Raw genomic sequence first — 22,898 nt, forward strand, 5'->3', positions numbered from 1 at the left:
CGTGGCTGACACATATTATATTATATTATATACAAACACTAGGGGGTATAGTAGAGTATTGAGAGTAGGTTTTGTAGTTGCTTTGACTCATACTTTCGAATATGGAATATCACTTAATTTTGTATGCATACTCAGTTTCTAATCTAGGGTCCAAGTAATGACCCATGACAAAACAAAGAAACCAATATTATTATGCTTTTTATTGATTGCACTGTAAAAAAACCTGAAATAATAACTAAAACGATTCATGTTATTTCAGCCATGTACTGTAATTTAAAAGTATTCACCTTCTTTCTTTCACTCTCTCACTCCCCCTCTCTCTTTCTCTCACTCTCTTGCTCTGCAGTCTTGAAAAGTCCCCTGATTCTTAGGGTTCCTGCCAGAGATAACACTGTGCCAGTAATAGACTGAGTGGCTTCAGTTGCTGATCTCAAATCCTCCCGCACCGACCAAACGTTCCTGAAACATCAGTGAACCTGCTTAACCAGTGCCATGTCAGAGAGGTCATCTCCCTGTGACATTTTTGAGGATGCCATCCAATCTCCTTGTCCGATGACAGAGGAAGAAGATGGTGATATTGACAGTATTATGGATGACACATGCAGTTCATACTGCACTGCTGTCTGTTTTCTAAGTGACGATGATGAGAGTCCAGAGGAAAAAATATACACCCCCATCATAAGCACTGTAAATCTCCTAGAAGTCAGGATTCCTGCACCTGTACAAGAGTTCGACAGTAAAACTGCTGTACTTCCTGCACCTGTACAAGAGATTGACAGTAAAACTGATGTACTTCCTGCACCTGTACAAGAGATTGACAGTAAAACTGATGTACTTCCTGCACCTGTACAAAAGATTGACAGTAAAACTGATGTACTTCCTGCACCTGTACAAGAGATTGACAGTAAAACTGCTGTACTTTTCCAACATGTACAAGAGCTCGACAGTAAAAGTCTTGTACTTCCTGGTCCTGTACATGAGATTGACTCATCTGCTATATCACCAATGGCCAGTGATCCACACATTTCAAACAAGTCATTTTCTGTGCCCTCCTCATATGACCCAGTGGATACCTCTGTTTTACTTGTCTCAGCACCACAGACATCCAGCTTAACTCATCATGTCTCACCAACACCTGTCACAACAAATGAGACTTTGAGAAAAACAGCACATGAGTCCACCATCAAAGCTTTTCAAACAGCTAAAGTATTTCTGTCAAAGCCCTCTCAATCCCCAAGAATCAATTTCCTATTGAGAGATATAGTTAAAGTCAGCATGACCACCCATACCGACACCAACACCAACACCGAGGCAGGATTCGGCATTCCGCCTCCTCAGTCCAATTTCAACACTATTTTGATCACACCCAAGGGAAATCAATACAACCGGGACGGGGCGAGGGAAATCAGTGGCACCGTGCCAACAGAGGTGCCCCCGAAACAGGGGCCATGTCTTGCAGAGGTGGCTGGCAACAATATGGCTGAGGGGAGCAGACTGTACCACCGAAGCCAGCCTATGGAGGAGGGCCTGGCTGGGGTGGGGGAGGGTCAGGACACGGTAGCCAGTTGTGGAGTGGAGCAGGCTGGACTGTCAGTCAGGGACAGAAATAGAAAAGTGTCTGCAAGCTGCATCTCGACACTCACAGCCAGTGCACGCAGGTCAGGAATCCCGCCGCACTGTTATTCTGAGTGTATCCTCGCAACCGCGCAGCAACACCAACCGCACAGTCCTCCTGAATTGCGGAGGTGGCAAAAGCAGAGCGGGCAAGTCGCCTGGAGGTCTAGAGTGCTCCCACAGAAACTCGCCGGCAGCTCTAGGAAAGACCTCAGCGCCACACAGCAGAGCAGTGGACAGAGCAACATGGGCACGAAGGGCAGCGAGACTGACAGTGAGGTCAAGACTCTCAGTAACCTGCCAGCGAAGACATTCTCCAGTCCCGATGCAAACTACTTGGATGTTTACAACCTCACGTGCAGGTCTGCCTCTCAGCCTTACATAGAGAGCACTTTCAATGGCTGGACAGAGGACCAGCTTTCCTTCAAGCTGCCAATGGCTTTTTCGCTGAGCAATCACAACACATCTGCGTGCTCTGAGGCCAGCAGTGTCGAGTGCATTGATGTGGCCCTGGAAACTCACGAAGAGGTGCAGAGAGGCAGCATGAAGACAGTCCCCAAGAGACAGATTCAGCTTAAGAGGAAGGACGCGACAGAGTCGAACGCCAACGAAAACCACAACGAGCCCCGGGAGGCCCCTCCGGCACCCAGTCGTCCACGGGACATCTTCCAGCGTCAGCACAGCACGCCGGCAGCCTTTCATCAGGAGTCACATGGGCCCGAGCAGAGGTCAGTTCAGGCTGAACGCAAACAGAGGTTGCAGAAGTCGCTGTCGCTGGATGAGACTTCCAGCCGAACCAAAATGGCTTCCTGTCTGATAAAGAATGTCTTGTCGAAGAAGATGCAACATGAGCAGGGGGTCCGTAACACCGAGGTGCAGGAGAGTGCTTTTGCCACTGTCAAGGTACAAACCATGAATGACCATGATAATTATCAGCTGCCATCTACCAAGGGAATCTCCACCGAACCCATCACAAAAATGAACCCAAGATCAAGTGCACCCTCACAGCAAATGGTGCCCTCACACAGCCCCCCACTGAAGGCTCCAACCGGCTCAATCAAAGAACACATCAGCGTCAACGCAAAAACCCAACAGAAACCTGTCACCAAGCACAGATTCAACCCCTTCCACTACGGACCCGGATGGGCCGAGTTTCAGGATGACAGCCCAGAAATAACCTCTGTTATGGACAGTCAGAAAGCAGAGAAGGCAAGCCCCAGAGACGAGGCAGCGCGGCTGGCTTGCTGGAGCCCGGGGGAGAAGCTATCCTGTGACTCAGCAAAGGGCAGAGCCTGGAACACGAGTGCAGCGCTAAGCAGGGCCACAGGCTCCCAGGCCTGCCTGAAAGCCACACCCGAGGAATGCTGCGCGGGGAAGGGGAACCATAAACAACAACACGTCAAGAACCAACTGCCAACACCCAAGGCATGGGAGAAAGATATTAGGAAAGACAAACAGTCTGGCAATGTAGAAATGCCGGCAAGCCCACAGAAGTTGCCTGGCCTTCTCTCAGATCTGGAGATAAGTTCAGATGAAAGTAATCAGGCTTTGACTCCTGAGAGCACGACAGGGGCTGGAAAGGAGCCACTTGTCGAAAGAGGGGACATGAAGGTACCAGCGCAATATGGCAATGTGAGTACACACGACAAATTAAAAGGAATTGCACCAGTTCATGTGGTCAGGGATGTGAGAAGTCTGGTGAAAAACACATATAACCTCTCCTTTCGAGGGCCTGGCGATGCACTGCAGGGACTTGAAGAAAGCCTCAGTGTTCTAAAATCGGCCACACCATTGTGCAAGAGAACAGGTGATAAAGGCAACATGTTCGGGTCTGGAGACAAACAGCTGGGGAAGAAAGCCAAGGCATCACCACCTGTGCAGGCGGAGAAGACGAGGGATATAAACTCTCAACACAACAGCCCCCGAGGAGGCCTGAATAAGCGTGACACGGGATTTACAAAGGTTAGGCCCAACAGTCTGTCCGCTGCCAGCAGCTGTCTCGAGTCCAGCGCCATGGAAGGAATGAACAACAGCGGTAGCTTGAGCAAACTTGACTCTCAGAGTGACAACTCAAAATGTAAACACACCGACCAGGCGGAGGGGCCACCGCAAGCCTTACCGGAACCTTACGACAAGCTGCTGACTGATGGAGAGGTGTCAGACCACAGGCAAGAGCCACTTGATAGAGGGAATGGTCTTTCCGAAGAGCACTTACAGCCACAGACGGTGCCTATGCATGGCTTCGCAGCAGCATCGCAGTGTTATACATCTGTGCTACCCCAGCCCCAGGGCACTCCAGCTTGCATGCTCACCGCAGCCATCACCCCCCATGCCCAGGTCTTGCCCACGTACTACTACAATGCCAATCATCTGAGCTACCCATCGATGTCCCCACATGTGAGCTTTGTGCAGGGTCCTGTGATACTCCAGACGTCAGCTCAGCCCATGTCATCCACTGGGCCCAATCCTCTGGTGAAGCATGTCTCAGAGGATGGCCAACAACCAGCCATGAATTGCTACACAGATACTCGTCAGAGACAGAAGGGTTCCCCCAAGCAGTTTGGAAATGTAGATACCTGGGGTGTCAATGGTGAAGCGAAAAGGCCCTCTCCCGAAGCTCAGCCTTACATGTGCGGCACCCAGAAACTCGTCCCAGTACTGACGTCTGAGGGCCGACGCGGCAGCGCTGGTGCGCTCTACCCTGAGATGATGGCAGGGGGTCAGGCGGCTCCTCCACCTCGCCATCTCCTGATGGACCCTGAGACCGGGAGGTGCTTCTACGTGGACGTTCCCCCGCAGCCACAGCGCAAGATGCTGTTCGACCCCGAGACGTGCCAGTATGTGGAGGTGCTGCTGCCCCAGCAGTCAATGCCCAGCGCTGTCATGTCCCCGCTGCCCAGTGCTATGCCATTCTCCTTCCCGACCGTATACACCCCCAACTGTCTGCCCTACCTGCAGTCGCATGCACAGGTGCTGCCCCACCCAGGGCCCTGAGGTGGTCATCTGGACGTGTCTGGAGGACTGGGTGTTGAGGCTCCTATAAGCTGCTTATAGAGATTTACCATGTGCTGTGTGGGATGGAGTATGTGTAACCAATAATGGAAGCGTTTTATGTCAAATCTGAAGAATTTTAGATGTGGGCACATCTTTCAATTTGGTGAGTTCATATTATTCGTCTTCTCCTCCATATCTGCAAGACTGAATTTGTGAACATCTAAATGATTGTTTGATAAAAGCAAATTGGGAATTATTAGGAATCATCTTGAACAGTTACATGATGGATGAGTAAATGAAACAGAAAATAGAAATGTGCTGAATCAGTGTAATGTTAAGTGAAACTAAAATACTGAAAAACAAACGAAGGATGCCCTCACCATTGACATAAAGTGCTTTCCCACACTGGTTGCAGATGTTCTGTCCCACTGTGTTGGAGAGGATGATCTCTACTTGAAAACAGGATGTCGCTGAACCTAAAGGAAGTGAATGTACTGTACATGTAACAGTCTACCTCTGAACAGGATTGTTACGAATTGATACATAGACACACACTAAGAGCACGCAACAGGAATAAAGAAGACATGAGTAGACAAGAGTTTGACTTCCTACTTGGTTGAAGAATGTGTCGGTGAAGAGGACGTTGTTAAAGGTGTAAAAAGGTTGTCATGCTTACCCATACTAGCATGTTTCAGTGGCAATGGTTGAAATGATTTCTGTGGTTGTGTAAGTGACAGATGGTGTGGTGCTCACTTGTGGTCTGTACAGTAGATGTTCCAAACAAATATCTGCACTTCCTTGAACTAACCTTACAGTAAGAATTGAGTGACTTAAGAGTTATTATATTTTTGTATATGGTGTTTATGTGGGTTGATATGTAATTGTTGAAATTGGGCAATGTGTTTCTTTTTTGTGGGGGGTGGGGTGGAGGTCGGGTGGTTGGGGTCAAAAAGACTATCTCTCATTCTCACCATTGTTTACTGGGAGTGTTTTTCTTAATTATAACTTATATGTCACTAAGATATTTATATAATGTCATTGTTTTGATACAGAATCTCTCAAATTAATGTCAGGGGATCAGAGTTGCTATGATTGATCAGTTGTAGTTGACCACTGCAACATGCCCCTTCTTAAATCAGTCCTTGATACATACAGAGCTACACCGGATGTACTGTGCTATCTACATTGGATTCCATGGAACACTAAGCTACTATTCAATAATATTTTTCAGTTCATGGTAAAGATGGCTTAAATATTAGTCACGTATATTACAATTTCTTTGTATTCATAATAATATTTGTAAATAGTGGACACTTACTGTTGATTGTTATTCTTTCATACACAGTGACAATATTAGTATGTGCATCTGAAATGTTATATTTGATTTTTTCTCTCCTAATACAGACAAATGGCACCTTTGTACTATATTCCATGCCTATGTTATAGCTTTCACCTCTTAAAATGCTGCATAACTAACAACACTGATCACTTGAATTAGAATTTTGTACACTTAAGAAATAAATAAGAAATACATGATGAATTCCCTTTGTGAATTTATTCTCCAATTGTGAAAAATAGTATAAAAATGGTAGATTACATAATAATGAAATATAGGCAGAAATGTATGATGTTTGTGTGTGCCCGTTCTAGTCTGAATTAAGACCTGAACCAAGTATACATACTGTTTTTACATTAACAAAAGTAGGTTGTGCATTAAAATAGAGTCCTTTTCACAACAGACAATAAAAATCTAGCAGACAGCACTTGGTAGGTGAGTGCAGCCAACTATCGCCAACTATCATTCTGTGCCATTGTAGGCCTGTTGTTTATTTAATACTGTATAAAATAAGACATGTCTCGTGAGGATTAATGACATCCAATCGGGTCCAGCTGTCCCAGAGATTAGTTGGGACAACATGACTTGGACCCATACAATGAACTTCAATTACCCCAGGTTGGCAGTGGGCCCAGGGCAAACCGTGCAATCACAACTAAAAATACCCATACATACACTGTATACAAACAATATAATGAACTTATTTACTCACTTTTTAAAGATTGATAAATAAGACATTATTGATAATACTATACAGTTTATCAAAAATCTGGGCAAACTTCAGTTACCTAGAATGTATGAAAAAGTTTTACAGGGGATAGGTGAGGTTATACTTTAGTGGACGCTACTTTTACAGGGTAATCTGCCTCTGCCACCGCATCATTGCTGAGGTCCTCCGTCCTCTGCGCCCTGGCCTTGCGCTTGAGCCAGCCAAAGCCTCGGAAGCTGGGGCAGATGGGCATGCGGCGCAGGCAGTCCAGGCGCCGTACGCAGCTCATGCCTATGGGGAAGTCGTAGGTGGATGAGTCGACTGAGCTCCCGTTGGAGTCGCTTTCAGACTTCCAGTCCAACAGTCCACGCTCCTTCATCGTCCCTGTTTAAGACACAAATGAATACATCTGTACCATGTCTCGTTTCGCTTCAGCTGTTTAAATTGTTAGATGTCGTAATGGAAAAGAAAACATTCAAAAAACAGTGCCTTAAAGCAGCTTCACAAAAAAAGAGTACCTTCATGGTCAAGTTATTTTGTGAGAAGGTATTTTCCACAGGCTCTGCAACATACCTGGAATGGTGTTGTCCAATACAAATGCAAGGAAACCTCCAACAAACATCTCTGTTGTCAATAAAACAGTGAAGATTTGGTCTAGTTCAGGAACACCTAAGAAAGAAAGAAAGCACATTAACAGTACATGAGTACATAAGTCAATAGGTTGCTCTCAGTCAGAATTTAATCTAAAGTTCATGTAATGTCTTGTCTCTCCATGTCTCCACACAACAAACAACTATGCCTTCAAAAGCTACAATAAAGTCCCTTAAAGAACAGCTTCACGAAGAAGCATAGTTTCATGATCAAATAATAAAATAAATGTACTCCATTACATAATTTTATCTGTTAACAGTGAATTACCTGTTTGGATACTTCCTGGATGTGTGTCCAGGTAATTGGGCAGCATGAGTCCTGAGAACATGGAGAAACCGAGAACAAAGAGATTCCTGGAGGAGTTGAGATCCACATTCTGCAGGTTTGACAGTCCCACAGCTGTTATCATTCCTGGACAAAGCAAAACACACAGTCAGGGTACTGGATATCTGGGTATACATAGACATACAGTACATATGCACCGAAATGGGATCTAACCACTTCCAAAATGTCACCATAACAAAATGCTTTATCATCTCAATACTGCAACCTAGTGGGCATGTTGTGTAATGCAGTTGATGACCACATGCCATGTGAAGGATGTCACATCCTCACCGAAAAGGGTACAGAACATGCCACCAAGAATGGGGTCAGGCAGAGAGGCGAACAGGGCTGTGAACTTTCCCACTGTTCCGAGAATGAACATAATAATGGCACCGTACTGGACCACTCTTCTGCTGCCAACCTATTTAAAGGAACAGGCCATGTAAGAGAATATACTCTTTTGTAAAATTACACACAAGTTTTTTTTTTCTTTGTCACACAAGCTGTGTCTTAAATTCCATGTCTATATGGCATACCAAAGAGGGCAAGTAAACAAGGCAAAGGATGCAATCTAACACGTGAGAGCTCTCAGGACTGATAGGACTAAATATTATCTCAATGGCCTTTCATCTGACACAACCTTTCATCACTGATAAGTTAAGCCCCTGAGAGATACATATCCCAAGCTCTGTCTATACCTTCACATGTGACTATAGCTCCACTGTTGAAAAATACACTAGCTTTATCACAGTCATTAACTAGACTAAGATACTATTATTGTAGATTATCTTTATAACTGCCTGTCATTAATATGGCTACCTTAGTAATGCCCAACACTCCGATGTTTGGACTAGAAGAGGTCGAGCCATTTCCTGTGCCCAGCAGACCTGCTATGATGCAGCATATGCCTTCAGTGAAGATCCCCCTGTAATGAGGTAAGCATGACCGCAATAGCACATTACTTTATCTCACCCTGACTTGTTCAAGCTCGCTTAACATTTAGATTTAAGTTCTGACCTGTTGATGGCGTGAATAGGGGGTGGGGGTGCCCCCGAGAGGCGGGCACAAGCGTAATAATCACCGATTGACTCGACGATGCCAGCTAGGGTGGCACTGAACATGCCCAGCACCCCTGCAACTGTCACCGTGGGCAAGCCCCATTGGCCTAGAAATCACAAGGAAGCACAATTACAGAAATGGCAATGTTGACACTTCCCTTAAAATATAAAAAAGATCTATCTCATCACAAGTATGCTACTGCATATTCAGATGTTGATTTGTCTGGTTTGAAGTGATACAACAGTGTGGTTCCTTTGGTCACTATTGACTAATGTAGTGGAATAGCATAGTGATATGGTCAGGCTTTAAATAATTTGCTCCTCACATGGGTAGGGTATGCGAAACCAGGGGGCCTGAGACATGATCTCTCCACGGGCATCAGTCCGAGCCTTAAAACCGTAGTCGTTCGGGTCCGATGGAAGAAGGTCAGTCAGGGTGAGGATGTAACATATCAGCCAAACCACCATGATGGCTATGATGATCTAAACAGGGCACAAAGCAAGGGTCCGCCCTAATGTTGAATTAAAAAAAAACTCTACTTATTTTATCCTGTGTCAAGATAAACTATGTAATTTCTGCAAGTTTGATATACCTCTAAAGGGCCATTCACATTCAGAACTATAACTATAATAACAACTATTTATAATCATAAAGTGACCCCAATGATATCGTTCTTCATGTTGTTATCGTTAGTCTATTTGACACCTTTGAACTAACATAACTCTTCTAACTGTGTTTTTAATAGCCACTGTAAGAGCAGTCAAAGTCTAGCCTATAGATTAGGTCAAAAACAGATGACTAACACTAGAAGGAAAGCCAATATCTATATAAAAAAAAATCTGAGCATTTATGATAGGGGTGAAAAACGATTAAGCTTTTGGGTTTGTGGTAAAGTGCAAAATGTGTGGTAATACTTTACAATAATAGCCACAATTTAGCATTAGTTAAGCATTAGTTAAGAATTACCACACACTTACCGGTAATTAATCATTATTAAGTATTTCTAAAACATTACTTCAAGATTAACAAATAATGGATACATATGCTTTTCCTGAATACATTCTTATTTACTAGGGTTTATCAGTGTGTTTTATTTAGTTATAAATTAGGAATTCCCAATTTTCTAATCAGCTACATCTGTGTACAATTAATATGTGCAAGTAGTACTTCACTAAAATATAATTCCTTCCTAATGAACTAAAGATTATGTTAATGTGACTTTGGGTGAATACTTCACTTATTTCATTGCCAATTCAATGTTATTTAGACTTCATACATATAGGCCTACTGTTTGCTAGGTGGTAGACAGTACTGTGTGCAATGAATAAATCTCCTTCTCAGGCCCTGTATAGGCTCTTTCCCCGATGTTGCAATGGAGAGGCCTGTGTGTGAACACATGATGAATTCATCATGAATTCACCTTTACTTACCGCTTTTGTGTACCCCAAACTAAAGTCACATAATGATACTCATTTTGTCATGATTACTTAGCATAACTTCACTAGTAATATGCATTTGTTCAATAGTTTATTATTACCTAATGTGAACACATGAATAATTGATCATGAAATCACCATTACTTACTGATTCACCTAAAGTGACATCGACATAATCTCTAGTTCATTATGAATTCATCATGTGTTCAGTATGTAAACATTAAGAATTATGAGTTGTACCTTATGAACTCATCATGAGTTAATAATTAATTCATCATGAGTTCAGTATACACACATATGGAATTATGTATTAATTTACTACTTGCACATATTAATCATACCCTATATAGATTAAACTATGTAGGAAAAGAGAATTCATCATTTATAAGAAAGGAAAACACACAACTCTATTAATGAGGAAAAACACATTTGTTAATCCTTAAGTAATGTTGGAAACATAATAATGATTAATTAAGTGGTTGTTAATGCTTAACTAATGCTAAATAGTGTACCATCATTGTAAAGTGTTACCCTATTTTCAGTAGTACATGAAACAGGAAAAGGTCCTGACAAAAGTACAGAAACAATCCATCCAGATAAACATGCATGCATAATATGTAACACCATATGCTAGAATACAACTAAAGTCTATAGACTATAGCTAGTCCCCCAGTTTAACTGCCACACTAGTCTACTACATATTCAGTAATTATTACTCTTCACAAGACAAGTAGAACGCTCCATTGGCTTGAATGGGATTTCCCAAAGTTCTACGGTAAAATATATTTATGTAATTACCGCTGCAAACATATAATTACTGTCAATGGCAACGGGTTTTGTGCTTCTGATACGTCTTTCATATCACTACAAAAGGACTGGAACTTCATTCAAAAGTGAAAGCAGACGGTTGATCAGCTGTGTTCTAAAGAATGTTTGATTCAAATTCAGCGTGTGTTGATGCGAACTATTTGTTTCTCAGCAAATGCCACGATGAACGGTAACAAATAGGCTAGGCTATGTAGGCTAAAGTCATATCTTGGGGAGTTTATTATTTCGTTTTGGCAAGTAGCCGTGTAATAAGCGGGATAATGTATAGAACGCCGGTCATTACTGGGAAAATAAGTCCCTTCAGGGCGGAACAAGACCCCTCCACTGCGCGTCGGGGTCCGGTTCGCCCTGTCGGGACTTATTTTGCCAGTAATGACCGGCGTTCTATACATTATCCCTTACTTAATATATAAGTGATGTAGAAGTGTGTGACAAGAATCTTGAGATATGTCATGAGTGTGCACTGGTTCTGACCGGAAACATCTTGAATATCTGGAATTTGGTTGTAGTGCAGCCTTTCTCCCTGCTGTAGGTTGGTATGGGTATAGACCAGTTTCTCCAGTACTGGGCAAACAGCACTATCAGGAAGATACACCTTGAAGAATATCACACATAATTGGACTAAATTACAGGACTTGGATTAAAGTGCTATAGGATCTATTTGAGTATTAACATCAATATGAAACATTTATCATACTTATAGAATTAAAAGTATTATCAATATGATACAAGTCTTTCATCAAGGCTACAAGTTGAGGTGGGAACAGAAAAGTATACAATAGATGGATACTTGAGTTGTTGAACATAAGAGACAAAATGTCAAAGAAAGGACCAGAGAGAATCGAGGAAGTGAAGTGAAGAAGGAGAGGAATGAGAAGGAAAGAGGAGAGCTGAAGAAAACATAAGATATTCCAGCAGAGCAGAACAGAAGAGAGGGTCAACCTACAGCGCGGACAGACCCCAGTGGCTCCCTGCCCTGTCCCCTGCGGTGTGGAAGACAGACAGGCCGATGAGGGAGATGGTAGGGGTGACTGTCAGGGGACCAATGGCGTTCAGCAGCAAGCCTGGGAGCCCCAGGAAACCAATCACAACCTCAACCAAACTTGACACGATGATGGCGCCCTGAATCTGCAGATACCACACCAAAGAGAAAGTGTTAAAAGTAAACCTCTTGTCTACCAGACATCATCCATACCATGTATGTATGTATTATGTATTACATACATACTGTACCTTAAATTCACATTCAGTGCCAAGGCTGTCTCGGTGAAGACCAATGTATACACTGCTGTTCAAAAGTTTGGGGGTCACTTAGACATTTCTATCCCACTCCATTATAGTCAGATTACCAGCTAACTGCTTCTTCCCCACATGGTTCTTTGCATGAGTTGGAGCTTTGCTTTGGGTCACTGTCCTCTTTTTGGAGGAAACTGGATTCTATCAGGCACCGTCCAAAGGGTGTGTGGCATGGCATTGCAAACTGGAGTTCCAGCCTTCTTTCTTCAAGATTCCTTTTATCCTGTACAAATTCCTCATTTTTACTATTACCAAAGCACATAACACATTCAGACCATCACATTCCTTGCACCAGATGGAGTCAAACACTCCTGCAGCATCTGTTTGATGTCCCATGAACATTCTTCTTTCTGATCTGTTCAACTTAGCATGGACGGATTATGAACTTTCGGGCCCCTGGGCCCAGATGTATTAAGGGCCCCCCCACTAATTGTCGCATATATGTGTGTGTGTGTGTGTGTGGGGGGGGGTCCTCCCCCAAAAATGTTTTAATTAGTTTGATGTGATTTCCTGTATTGTGGTCATTTTGGGGATGGCCAATACTAAATTCAATCAGATTTATAGCCTACATCCTGATTTGTTGATATTGAGGCAATGATTCCATGCAAAGGCTTGGGCTTCAGGGCCCCCTGACCCCTTGGGCCTGGGCCCGGTAGGCCCGTGCAGTAATCCATCCCTGCAACTTAGATTTCTTTAGGCCCTTTCATACTGTAGGGGCTTTTTGCAGTTCCTAAAATCCCTTCCTTCACACATTCGGACAGGATGGAACTGGAGATTATTGAGTTCCTCTGACTGCAGTTCCTATAACTATTTGAGATCCTACCTTGGGGTAGGGTCTTTTCCCTGTGCATAGGAACCTTGACTGATGTACATGCCAATTTGGCCAAGGCAGCAGAAGCACCATTTTTAAAAAGGTCTATAAAAATAATTCAGCCTGTTTAAATTTGCTTAACAAAATAACTGCAAGAGAAGGCTGCAGAGGCTGACTATTGTCACACATTTTTCTAATACTTCCTGAAACCATGAGCTTCTAGTTTTTCAATAAAATTCAGTAAACGTAGTAACTAAATAGCAATGCTATCCGTTTACAATCATGTACTATTAGGCTACTAACGTGTGTTAAAGGAGAAATCCGGCGATTTTTTCATGGATCGTGATCACTAGACGTCGCCGAGTACTGTCGATAGGAAACAACACGACCAAAATCGGTGCTACTGAACTGGAGTAATGGCCAGTGCTCCCAGTGAGCTACAATGCTAGGTCTGGGGGCATAATCTAAACGTGCCTTTTTGCCTCTTAACAGACTCAAAATGTCATTAAAAGGTCTGTGCAACATGAACAGGGTCCTTACGTGACAAAACAATGCATTTTCTACTCATTAGTTATGAAGAAACCGTTTAAATTCAAAGTTTGTACAGTCACATCTGCACACTACTCTATTTACCTTTTCCTGCAACAGCTGAATTCCCACGATACTTCAGCGAGAATAGAGCTAGCCTTCAGTAACGTGCAAGTCCAGGTATCATTTGGACCGTTTCCATGTAGTTACATAGTCATTAATATGGTCATAACCATTACAGTGCTCAATTACCTATTTTGGAGGGGAAATAAGTTTTCATTGCAACACTGGCATAAGCTCGTTTGGGCTTTCCTGGAAAGGACTGATGGAAACTGAGGTATGTGACAGTACAAACTTTGGATTCAAACGGTTTCTTCACAGTTAATGAGTTGAAAATGTGTAAGGGCCCTGTTCATGTTGCACAGAATTTTTAATGATATTTTGAGTCTGACAGGCAAAAAGGCAGGTTTAGATGATGCCTAGCATCATCTAGCATCGTAGCTCACTGGGAGCACTGGCCATAAGCTGCAGCTACTCCAGTTCAATAACACAATAGGTCGTTTTTTTTTCAGTACTAGGCGACGTCTAGTGATCCAAGAGCCATGTAAAAATCGGCCAGATTTCTCCTTTAAGTCATCTCAGAGTTCCTACTGTTTGCGAATGCAAACAGGAAAAAAAGCCCTAGGAACGGTGTATAAGAATGTCACCTATTACCGACCGTCCCGTATTTCCGACCTCTTATGTGTATGTGTCACTTAATATTCATTTCTATACAAACCAAGACGGCGGATTCATTAAAAAAAACGGAAGCACCCACACCATAAGTGTATCTAAAGCTATGTACCAAAATTACATTTTACCGTGATTCGAAGAGCTGTAAACAGTGTTGTAAGGCTGCGTGTACAAATGGCAACGAGAACTCTAGGTCTAACCGTTGTGCTGTGAGAAAGGTCGGAAATAGGCACCCACCAACCCAGCACTAACCTCTGAGTGTGGTAAACAAAATGGATATTTCAGGCAGTAAAAGCCCCGTTAAGAACCAAACCAGATTTTGTTCAAATCTACACACCTATATGGCTACTGAAAATGGTTCATTTATCAAATGTTTTTTTGAAGTATTAAAAAACATGAAAACAGCCGGTAATTGGTGCTTTTACGATAGTTCTATAGGGTACCCTCCCCAGTTAGTAGAACTGTGTTCTTAGAACTGTTGTGTCTGAATGCGCCATACAGTATGTTCATAACATCTTGTTCCAGTCTTCCTCTGTCGCCTGTGTGTGTTCTTTTGGCCATCTTAATCTTTTATTTTTATTGGCCAGCCGAAGATATGCCGTTTTCTGTCTAGAAATCCATCATTCAAGTCACCTCTTCTGTTGAAGTTACCACTGGTGTTTCGTGGGCACTAGTGAAACAGCCAGTTGAGTGAGGTGTCTGTTTCTGTATTTGTCCGCTTACTCAGTTGTGTCCTCTTATTTCATTTGTCAGAACATGAATACTTAATGACACAGAAGAACACTTTTCAGAAGAAAATTCAGTTTCTGGCCATTTCATGCCTTTAATTCAACCCACAATACGTGAAGCTAAACTCATCTAAAGAGTTACAGTGCTTCAGTGCTTCTTTAATCAGGACTGCATAATTGCAAGGGTTTTCTAATGATCAGTTAAGATCTTTTAAAATTATAAACTCAGATCAGCATTCAGAATGTGCCACTGGAACATGGATGGTTGCTGATAATGGGCCACTGTACACTTATGTACGTAGATATTGCATGAGAAATAAGCTGTTCCTTCTACAATAGTAATTTTATTGATTAATGGTGTCAACACATCATATTTCTTTATTATTTAGTGTTGTTTTAATGGCCAAAACTAGCTTTGGCCAAAACTAGCTTTTGAATGGTAGTGTATTTATATACCCTCCAGAATTATTGCCACCTCTGCTAAAGTTGACTAAAAGCCTGTATAAAAAATAATGTTTTGGTGATTTATTGTAATCTCACCATGAAAAAAACTTGACTTTTTTGTACAGCACCTGGGATGTGCACAAAGTCTCCTGTAAGTGAATTTATTTAAGTTAATCAGAGTGTCTGTGAACTTGCAGAAGTAGTTCATTACTTTTTTTCACTATGGTATGAAAATAAAGTCACACAGATGCTAAATCCTCTAGTCATTTTTCAACATCGGAAAGACAAGAGAATACACTAAATTTAAATAAAAAGAAAGTGTGTTGACATTTGTAAGTCAGAGAATGTCTATGACAACTAGGTACTTAGTTGAACATGCCTATATTTACAGTTAAAACAATTATTAAAAGGTTCTAATCATCTGGAAATGTGACAAACATGCTTGGACAAAGACCCATGGTTATCTTACCCCCACGTACAGTATGGAGGATGGTAAGCCAAAAATTCCATAAGTACCACAGTTGGAGAGTTATAGACAAAGGTATCATATTGGGGTCACCAAGTCCCCAAAAAAATCTTCAAAATGGACCTCACTGCTAATAGATTATTTAGAGGGCATGCCAGGTAAAAGCCTGTCCAGTCATTTAATTACCAATGTAAACAGCAGGAGTCAGGGCCGTAGTCACCATAGACATTGAGGGGGACGTGTCCCCCCCCAATATTCAAATATGACCTAAATGTCCCCCCCAATATACGAACATAGAAAAATAAAGAAAGAATAAAGCGCTATACTAGGCCTACAGGAAACCAACACGCATCTGAAATGTAATCAAACGTAAATAACGCACAAATTAGTGACCTCTGGTTCCAGAGTAGCCTACACCCCTGAGTGGTTTGTCCTGGTGATTTTCCGTTTTTCGTTAGTGGTGTGCGCATTCAAAAGCTTCCATTTACTGCACCCTACTGCGGTGAGGTAGGGCTGTCAACAATATCGCAAAAGCTACCGGTACAATTTTCACAAAACTTCTTGGAAAGGTGTAGCACAGGCTAAGGAAATCCCATACATGTTTGGAGCCGATCAGACTGAAAGGGAACATTTTCCATATTGTAGCCTATTCTCGCAATGATAGCGAAAGTGAAACATTTTATTTTAAATGATGAATTTGTGCAAGCCTGTGTCATTTCTTTCACGTCTTTCAACATAAATAATGCATTCATATGCTAGTAGTAGTGCCAGAAATTACCGTGTATAGGCCTCTTAGAAATGATTGTTGCATCTTGCATATTATTTAGATGCGCACTCAATCGCGCATCCATGCAGGCAAAACGTGATCAAATGTGGCGACGGCACACAAGTTGGAAAAAACGTTTACAATACGTGATAGCCTACAGTTAATGTGAATCGCAGACAATAACCAAAGAAAGGAATTTGCACCTCCATTCACCAATTAAACGCTGTAGTAGGCCTAGTGTTTCTACATGTTGGCACAAAACGTCATTTCTGTCAGAAGCCAGTCTATAATGCATACAGGGGTAACATGAGGTGAGTCAGACAGAAGAGGGGCCTGTCTTAGTAGCCTATTCCTGAATCCTGTCCCTTTCAAACTACGTTAAAATGGTGTGATTAGCCGCCAGCATAATAAAATCTAAATTAAAAGACAAAATCTTATTAGGCTCCAAACCTATGAGTCTAAGCCTTAGTTTAAAAAAATCTTCAGGTGTAAGTAATAAGGCAAAGAACCACATTCTGTGTAATATAGAGGTTATCATAAGATACTCTAGTTTGTAATTTCTTTTAAAGTATACATTTTGAACACAAATGGAGTCACGGGTCCAGGGATGGATTACTGAATGGGCTTACTGGGCCCATGAGCTCAGGGGAACCTGAAGCCCAAGCCTCTGTGTGAAGTTGCTTCTTCTCCACCGTTCTCTTTTCACAAAACTCACCAGGGGGGGGCATCTGTGTCCAGGGGTTCATAATCCATCCATGCCATGCCTATGTCTGTCAAAAGTTTGGAATAACCTAATTGACTGACCTAACTAACGACTTGTTTGTGATTTTTAATAATATTTTTGCATGGTAGGAAATGTATTAAAATTCTGTTTGAGGGTCCCTCAGACCCCACCACAGATTTGGTCCCCCCCAATGTTGACATCATGACTACGGCCTTGGCAGGAGTTACTAAATGGTACAGTGACTTTGTCTGGAAGTGTGTTCTATTGCCGATGAAATGAAAATTGCGCTCTTCGGCTAGAAACACTTTAGGGGCCCTATCATGACAGTCAAAAGCGCATCGTCACTCGTCAAAAGCTTATTCAAATTTAGTAGGATGTGTCCAGTCCACATTGGGAGGGTTTTCGTTATCAAACGTCGAGAGCATGGCGCAACAAGGTGTTCCTAGGTTTTTTAATCAGTCATGGGTGTGTTTGGGGCGTAACATCATTAAAACCAATGAGAATGACATCTGTCATTCCCTTTAACGGCGCAAAGCGTCAAATAAATGCATCGGTATTTTGACATTCAGTGGCGCATTTGAAGGAGGCTGCTTGCGAGACCGTATGGAATAGTCATTCCACTAAACCATGCTTTACTAAAACCTAGCATAGCCTTCACGCATTTGCACTCGTCTATTATTTGAACTCATTGGCAAAGTGAAACTAACTTCACCATGGTGTCAGTCAACGACAAGACAGTTATATGCAGTTACTTTCACTATTGACTGACAATGGGTTGAAAACATAGGCTGGAAAAAGCAATATTGCTCAAATGACTGAATAAAACAGCATTTATCCTGCAGAGGAGTTGCTTATATCTCGTGACAGTGCGCGTCTTCAGCTGTGCTCCATACGTGTCTCTCGCCTCCCCCCTAGTCACTTTTAACCGTCATTACCAATTTGCAAATGATGGTGAATAACTACTCATCATGAGATGTACAGTATTTCGTAATATATTTATTCTAATTGTGTTTCCTATTGTAATCGTGCAATTTGTAATGTTTTGCTTGGACATGGCTGGTGTGCGTTCATGGATGATAGGTGCACCCGCCAATATGACTGTTGACAATACGCTCTTAAAATAACATATAAACAACTCGCCATAGACTTCTGACCAGGTGTACAATAGCGATTTTTAGACAATGCGCTAAGCCACTCCCTAAGTTGTTAATTGCCACACCCCTGGGCGCATTGTTTAAAAATTAAACGTGCAAAATAAGGAATTAAAGGTGCAAAATAAGGAATTAAACTTTGTGCCGGGTGGAAAACAAGTTTTACGCCATGCACCAGTGTGCAAAATACAGCCCATGATGTGTTTGGCATACATAGAAGAATGACTACACTGAAAAGAACTCCATGCCTAATGAGAATTATGGTGGAGGGGCTGTGCTATTGTGGGGCTGTTTTTATTCCCAAAGGCCTTGGGAACCTAATTAAGGTGCATGGTTTCATGAACACCAAGAAAAACATTTTCAAAGGAAATCTGTCAATCTCTAGCCTAGAAATCTAGACGCACCCTAGCGGCAGCAAATGTAATTTGCAGCCAGGGTAGTCAATATCTGCCAAGACACTAAAAGTTGGTCATGATTGGATCATTCATCAGGTCAATGAACCAAAACAAATGTCCAGATCAAAACAAATATGGTTTGCTGAACACAAAATCAAGCTTCTCAAAGACATCTCAGTCCCCTGATCTAAACTCCATGGAAAAACAGTGGGGTGAGTCAAAAAGGAGAATGCACAAGTGTAGACCTAGGAATCTGGACGATCTGGGGAGATTTTGTAAAGACAAACAGTCTTAAATCCTTTGCTTTGTATTCTCCAACTTTATGGGGTGTCATAGGAGAATATTACAAGACGTTTTATTGGCAAAGGGAGGCTTAAGAAGGTATTACAGTATTACAAGCAGGGTGCCAATAATTGTAAGCGAAGTGTTTTTGTGAAACTTTCCTTTTTCTCAAAATAAATTTGCTTCCCTTCAAGGTTGGATTTTTCTTAATTTTTTTCATTGTGAGATTACAATAAATCACCAACAGATAATTTTTTACTGGTTTTTAGTCAACTTTAGCAGAAGTGCCAATAATTCTGGAGGGTACTGTATATATTAGATATATAATATATATATATATGACCGTGATTACCTCTCTGATCCGGGGGTGCCAGACGTGGGCGGTGTTGAGAGGCAGAGTCCAATTCCCATAAATCTCCTCTGTGAAATTATCAGCAAGTCAGCAAGATGGCAGTACTGTGATTTTACAAAAGCTAAGCTATTAATTGTGCTCCACTTATTTCTAATCTCAAAAAAGTGGATGGGATATGGACCAAACTGTACCCTCAGGAGGACAAGTCCATCTATCCAGCTTCAGAATGGCCTGAGCAGGGATGAGAAAGGCAAATGCACTGGCCTGGAACAACGGAAGCCTGAGGGTGACAAATTCAATTCTTTCTACCTCAATAATTCTTCATTTATACACACAGACACACAGACAGACACATACACACACACAACAGACTGACATACAGCCAGACTGACACACACAAAAAAAGACAGGTTGTGCTTTCACCTGACACCAAAAGTGGTCTGAATGAGGGTGGTAATTCCCACACAGGTGAAGATGGTTCCCACCAGTGCGCTGACTGTGGACTGGTCTCGCCCAACACACATGGCCTCCGCCAGCAGAAAGGGCACGGCTATGGTTCCACTGAAGCATGTTAAGTAGTGCTGGACCACACAGAGACACAGCATTACCAATCACAACACGCCAGACAAATCATACAGAGGAACAGCATCTACACATGAGTGTAAATACCTGTAGGCCAAGAAGAGCACAGAGATACCAAGGTGGGACATCCTCAATCCGGTAGATCATGTCAAACCCTGGCTGGGGCTTTGCAGTGGGAGACTGCCTGCCTCCTTCAGCAGGCTGCTCCGGCCTTTCTTCATCCTGGCAAGGATCCTAAATTACACAATCACACAGTTCTCAGAACTCCCTCAACTGAGACGGGACCGGTAGGTTTAGACAATTGCTCAGGTTGAGATATGCTTCCAATAATAATTTACTTGAAAACAAACATTGAACGAAAAAAGAGAAAGTTAAACTGGGGCAGCTGCAGGACAGCGGTCAGATGAGCAACTGTTACAATTTTTTTCCAATCAATTTAAAACTGTCACATCCATAACGCCAACACAATCAATGCCATTGTATTTAGTTGGCGTGAGTTTTGCGTGGAATTGCCCTGAAGAAAGATATTATGTTTTGATGGATGAATGGCCTTGTATCTTATGTTTCACAACCACACAAATTGAATTAGTATTTACTTTGAATACTAATGATGTCTTCATTACCGCAATACAGACATTTGCCATTTAAAAAAAAAATAATTCTATTTACACTGAGGCATTATAACAATTTTAACAATTGCAAAGTGGTACAAGAAACCAGGTCTTATCCTGCAGCCACTAAAACAAATAACTTTTCATTTTCATTACAGACCTCATGAGCTATCTAAGCATAAAACGTGACATATTTTTTACCTTGCGGTCCAGTGTGCTATCAGTGTGATTCATTGGTGTGCTGAAATAGGTGTGTATGCCCAAGGCTGGGTGTTCCTGTCTTTGGAGACAGCTTCTGTTTGTAGACATGCGCTCTTCACCTCCTTCACTGACAAGACCACCACTGAGTGATACAGAGGTGTGAAGGAGAAGGAGTACAAGTTAGTCAAGTTAATTATCTCCCTTCTCTCTGGACTTTACCCACCACTGTCCAGTAGAAGCTGCAGTGACTGTATTTCTTCACAGAAGGTTTTCTGCTGGAAGAAGTTGGAGTGGGAGAGTGAACCTTTGGTAACATATAAATATATATTATTTTTCTTTTAGCCAGGTGTGATATGTAGGGGTATCATTGTAGGTGGCAGGTAAAGACAAACAAGATATTAACTGATATAATTATCCCACAGTGACATCTGCACGAGAAACGTTAACATGTGCTTCAGAAACTCAAAGCCCCTAAGAGGACATAGGCAGAAAGGTTTTTAGTTTGCATGATAAAGTAACTACAAAGCATCTGGTGTGCTCTCGAAATGTTCTTGTGCAAGCGAAAAAATATAATGACTCCCATGTAAAAATACTACCATTCATGTCAACTCTATTGTTTTTCATAGGCCACATAGGTAGATGCATATGCAAATGCAAACCTGGGTTATCTATTGTCCACAAGAGGGTACCAAACACCAATGCAATATTCAGAACCTTTGGGTATACTGCCTTAGCAGTGATAACAGAGCCAAAGGTTTGTGGGCCATTTAAAAAAAACAAAAAATCTAAGCTAGAGAGCTTGAAATGGATTGAATTGATGTGGGCCAGTCTTATAACATGACAAAAATATTAAACTTGGTCCATTCCATGTATATGTATGGTTGCATATTTTCTTACAGTATGATATACAGTAACAGTTTAGTGAATATGTAAACATTTAAATAAACGGTCTGATAATTCAGGAATTACTTTATAAAAGGACAGATGTCTTAACATCAAATGCCAGGATGTTGCAAAATCATGTTGAATGTCTGCGCATGTGTATAAGGCCTTGACGCAAATCCTTTTCCAAGAAGAGCCTTCCACAACAATGTTGTGGATAATTATAACCTAGAATTTGTCTGGATCTGTCTTTAACTGGAAGGCTAGAGATTTCACTAGACCACTCCTAACTATGCTATCTGTACTTACTTGGAGACGCTGAATGACCAAAGAAAGATTCTCACAGAGCGGCTTTGAATGAAACGATTTAATCTGTCAGACATTCCTCTGTCCAAAGCAGACTCATCCTCAAAAGTAACCGACACAAACCAGGACACCTCACCCTGGAGACAGCAGAAGTATGCAAAATACAAAACAAAGCTACATATGTGACAGGCAGGATGTCTGAAAATAAGTGTGTATTATTTTAGAGGGCAAGCTTTGCCAGAATGGCAACTTCAATACAGGTATGCATTTACATCCCTGGGTTTTGATCACAGCCATTCTCAAGCTCCTGCCTGACTGGGGGAGAAACCATTGGGGGGTGTAAAATCGTCAAACTCTTCTAATACACCTAAAGAAGGGGTATGTTAAAGGAAGTGGCAAAACAAATCCTGTTTTATATTAACCATAATGTATATACTATGTCTACATGCCAGTACTCAAGTGCTTGTAATCATTCATCACCTGGTAGCTAGGAAAAGTATTTTTTGCATGAGGGTGACGTGGAATAGGTCAGGTAAATAAACAGAGTAGGGCAGAGGTTGTGTCTGCTGAAACAAGACGAAAGGACTACATGGTGATCTGTTGCAATAAAAGTATGAACAAATCCAGGCAAAATTAAAGAGAACAGATGACAGCTTTTCTTCCTAAGTTTTTAAAACCAAAAAGCAGCGA

The 22,898-nt window shown here is 42.0% G+C and overlaps 2 protein-coding genes across 2 annotated transcripts; one reads left to right on the forward strand and one right to left on the reverse strand.

The window, feature by feature from the left end:
- Window positions 1–1,578: 1,578 nt before the first annotated feature.
- LOC143111449 (uncharacterized) lies at window positions 1,579–6,148 on the forward strand. The gene is made up of 2 exons (XM_076273688.1): window positions 1,579–4,771; window positions 5,024–6,148. The coding sequence occupies exon 1, from the start codon at window positions 1,861–1,863 to the stop codon at window positions 4,606–4,608; it is 2,748 nt and encodes a 915-aa protein (XP_076129803.1). The 5' UTR covers window positions 1,579–1,860; the 3' UTR covers window positions 4,609–4,771; window positions 5,024–6,148.
- Window positions 6,149–6,156: 8 nt separating this feature from the next.
- slc23a1 (solute carrier family 23 member 1) lies at window positions 6,157–22,750 on the reverse strand. The gene is made up of 14 exons (XM_076273689.1): window positions 21,021–22,750; window positions 20,296–20,442; window positions 20,050–20,207; window positions 19,818–19,906; window positions 19,627–19,694; window positions 11,898–12,079; window positions 11,426–11,546; window positions 9,013–9,169; window positions 8,646–8,793; window positions 8,448–8,553; window positions 7,920–8,049; window positions 7,572–7,715; window positions 7,227–7,322; window positions 6,157–7,037 (listed from the first exon to the last, which is right to left on the reverse strand). Exons 1-14 carry the CDS (start codon window positions 21,126–21,128, stop codon window positions 6,772–6,774), a joined length of 1,920 nt encoding a protein of 639 aa, XP_076129804.1. The 5' UTR covers window positions 21,129–22,750; the 3' UTR covers window positions 6,157–6,771.
- Window positions 22,751–22,898: the final 148 nt, after the last annotated feature.

This window comes from Alosa pseudoharengus, unplaced genomic scaffold (genome assembly GCF_046254945.1).
Source record: "Alosa pseudoharengus isolate Yale_2024_CS ecotype anadromous, Long Island Sound unplaced genomic scaffold, YU_APseudo_1.1 YU_APseudo_1.1_scf_8, whole genome shotgun sequence".
Taxonomy (NCBI): Eukaryota; Metazoa; Chordata; class Actinopteri; order Clupeiformes; family Clupeidae; genus Alosa; species Alosa pseudoharengus.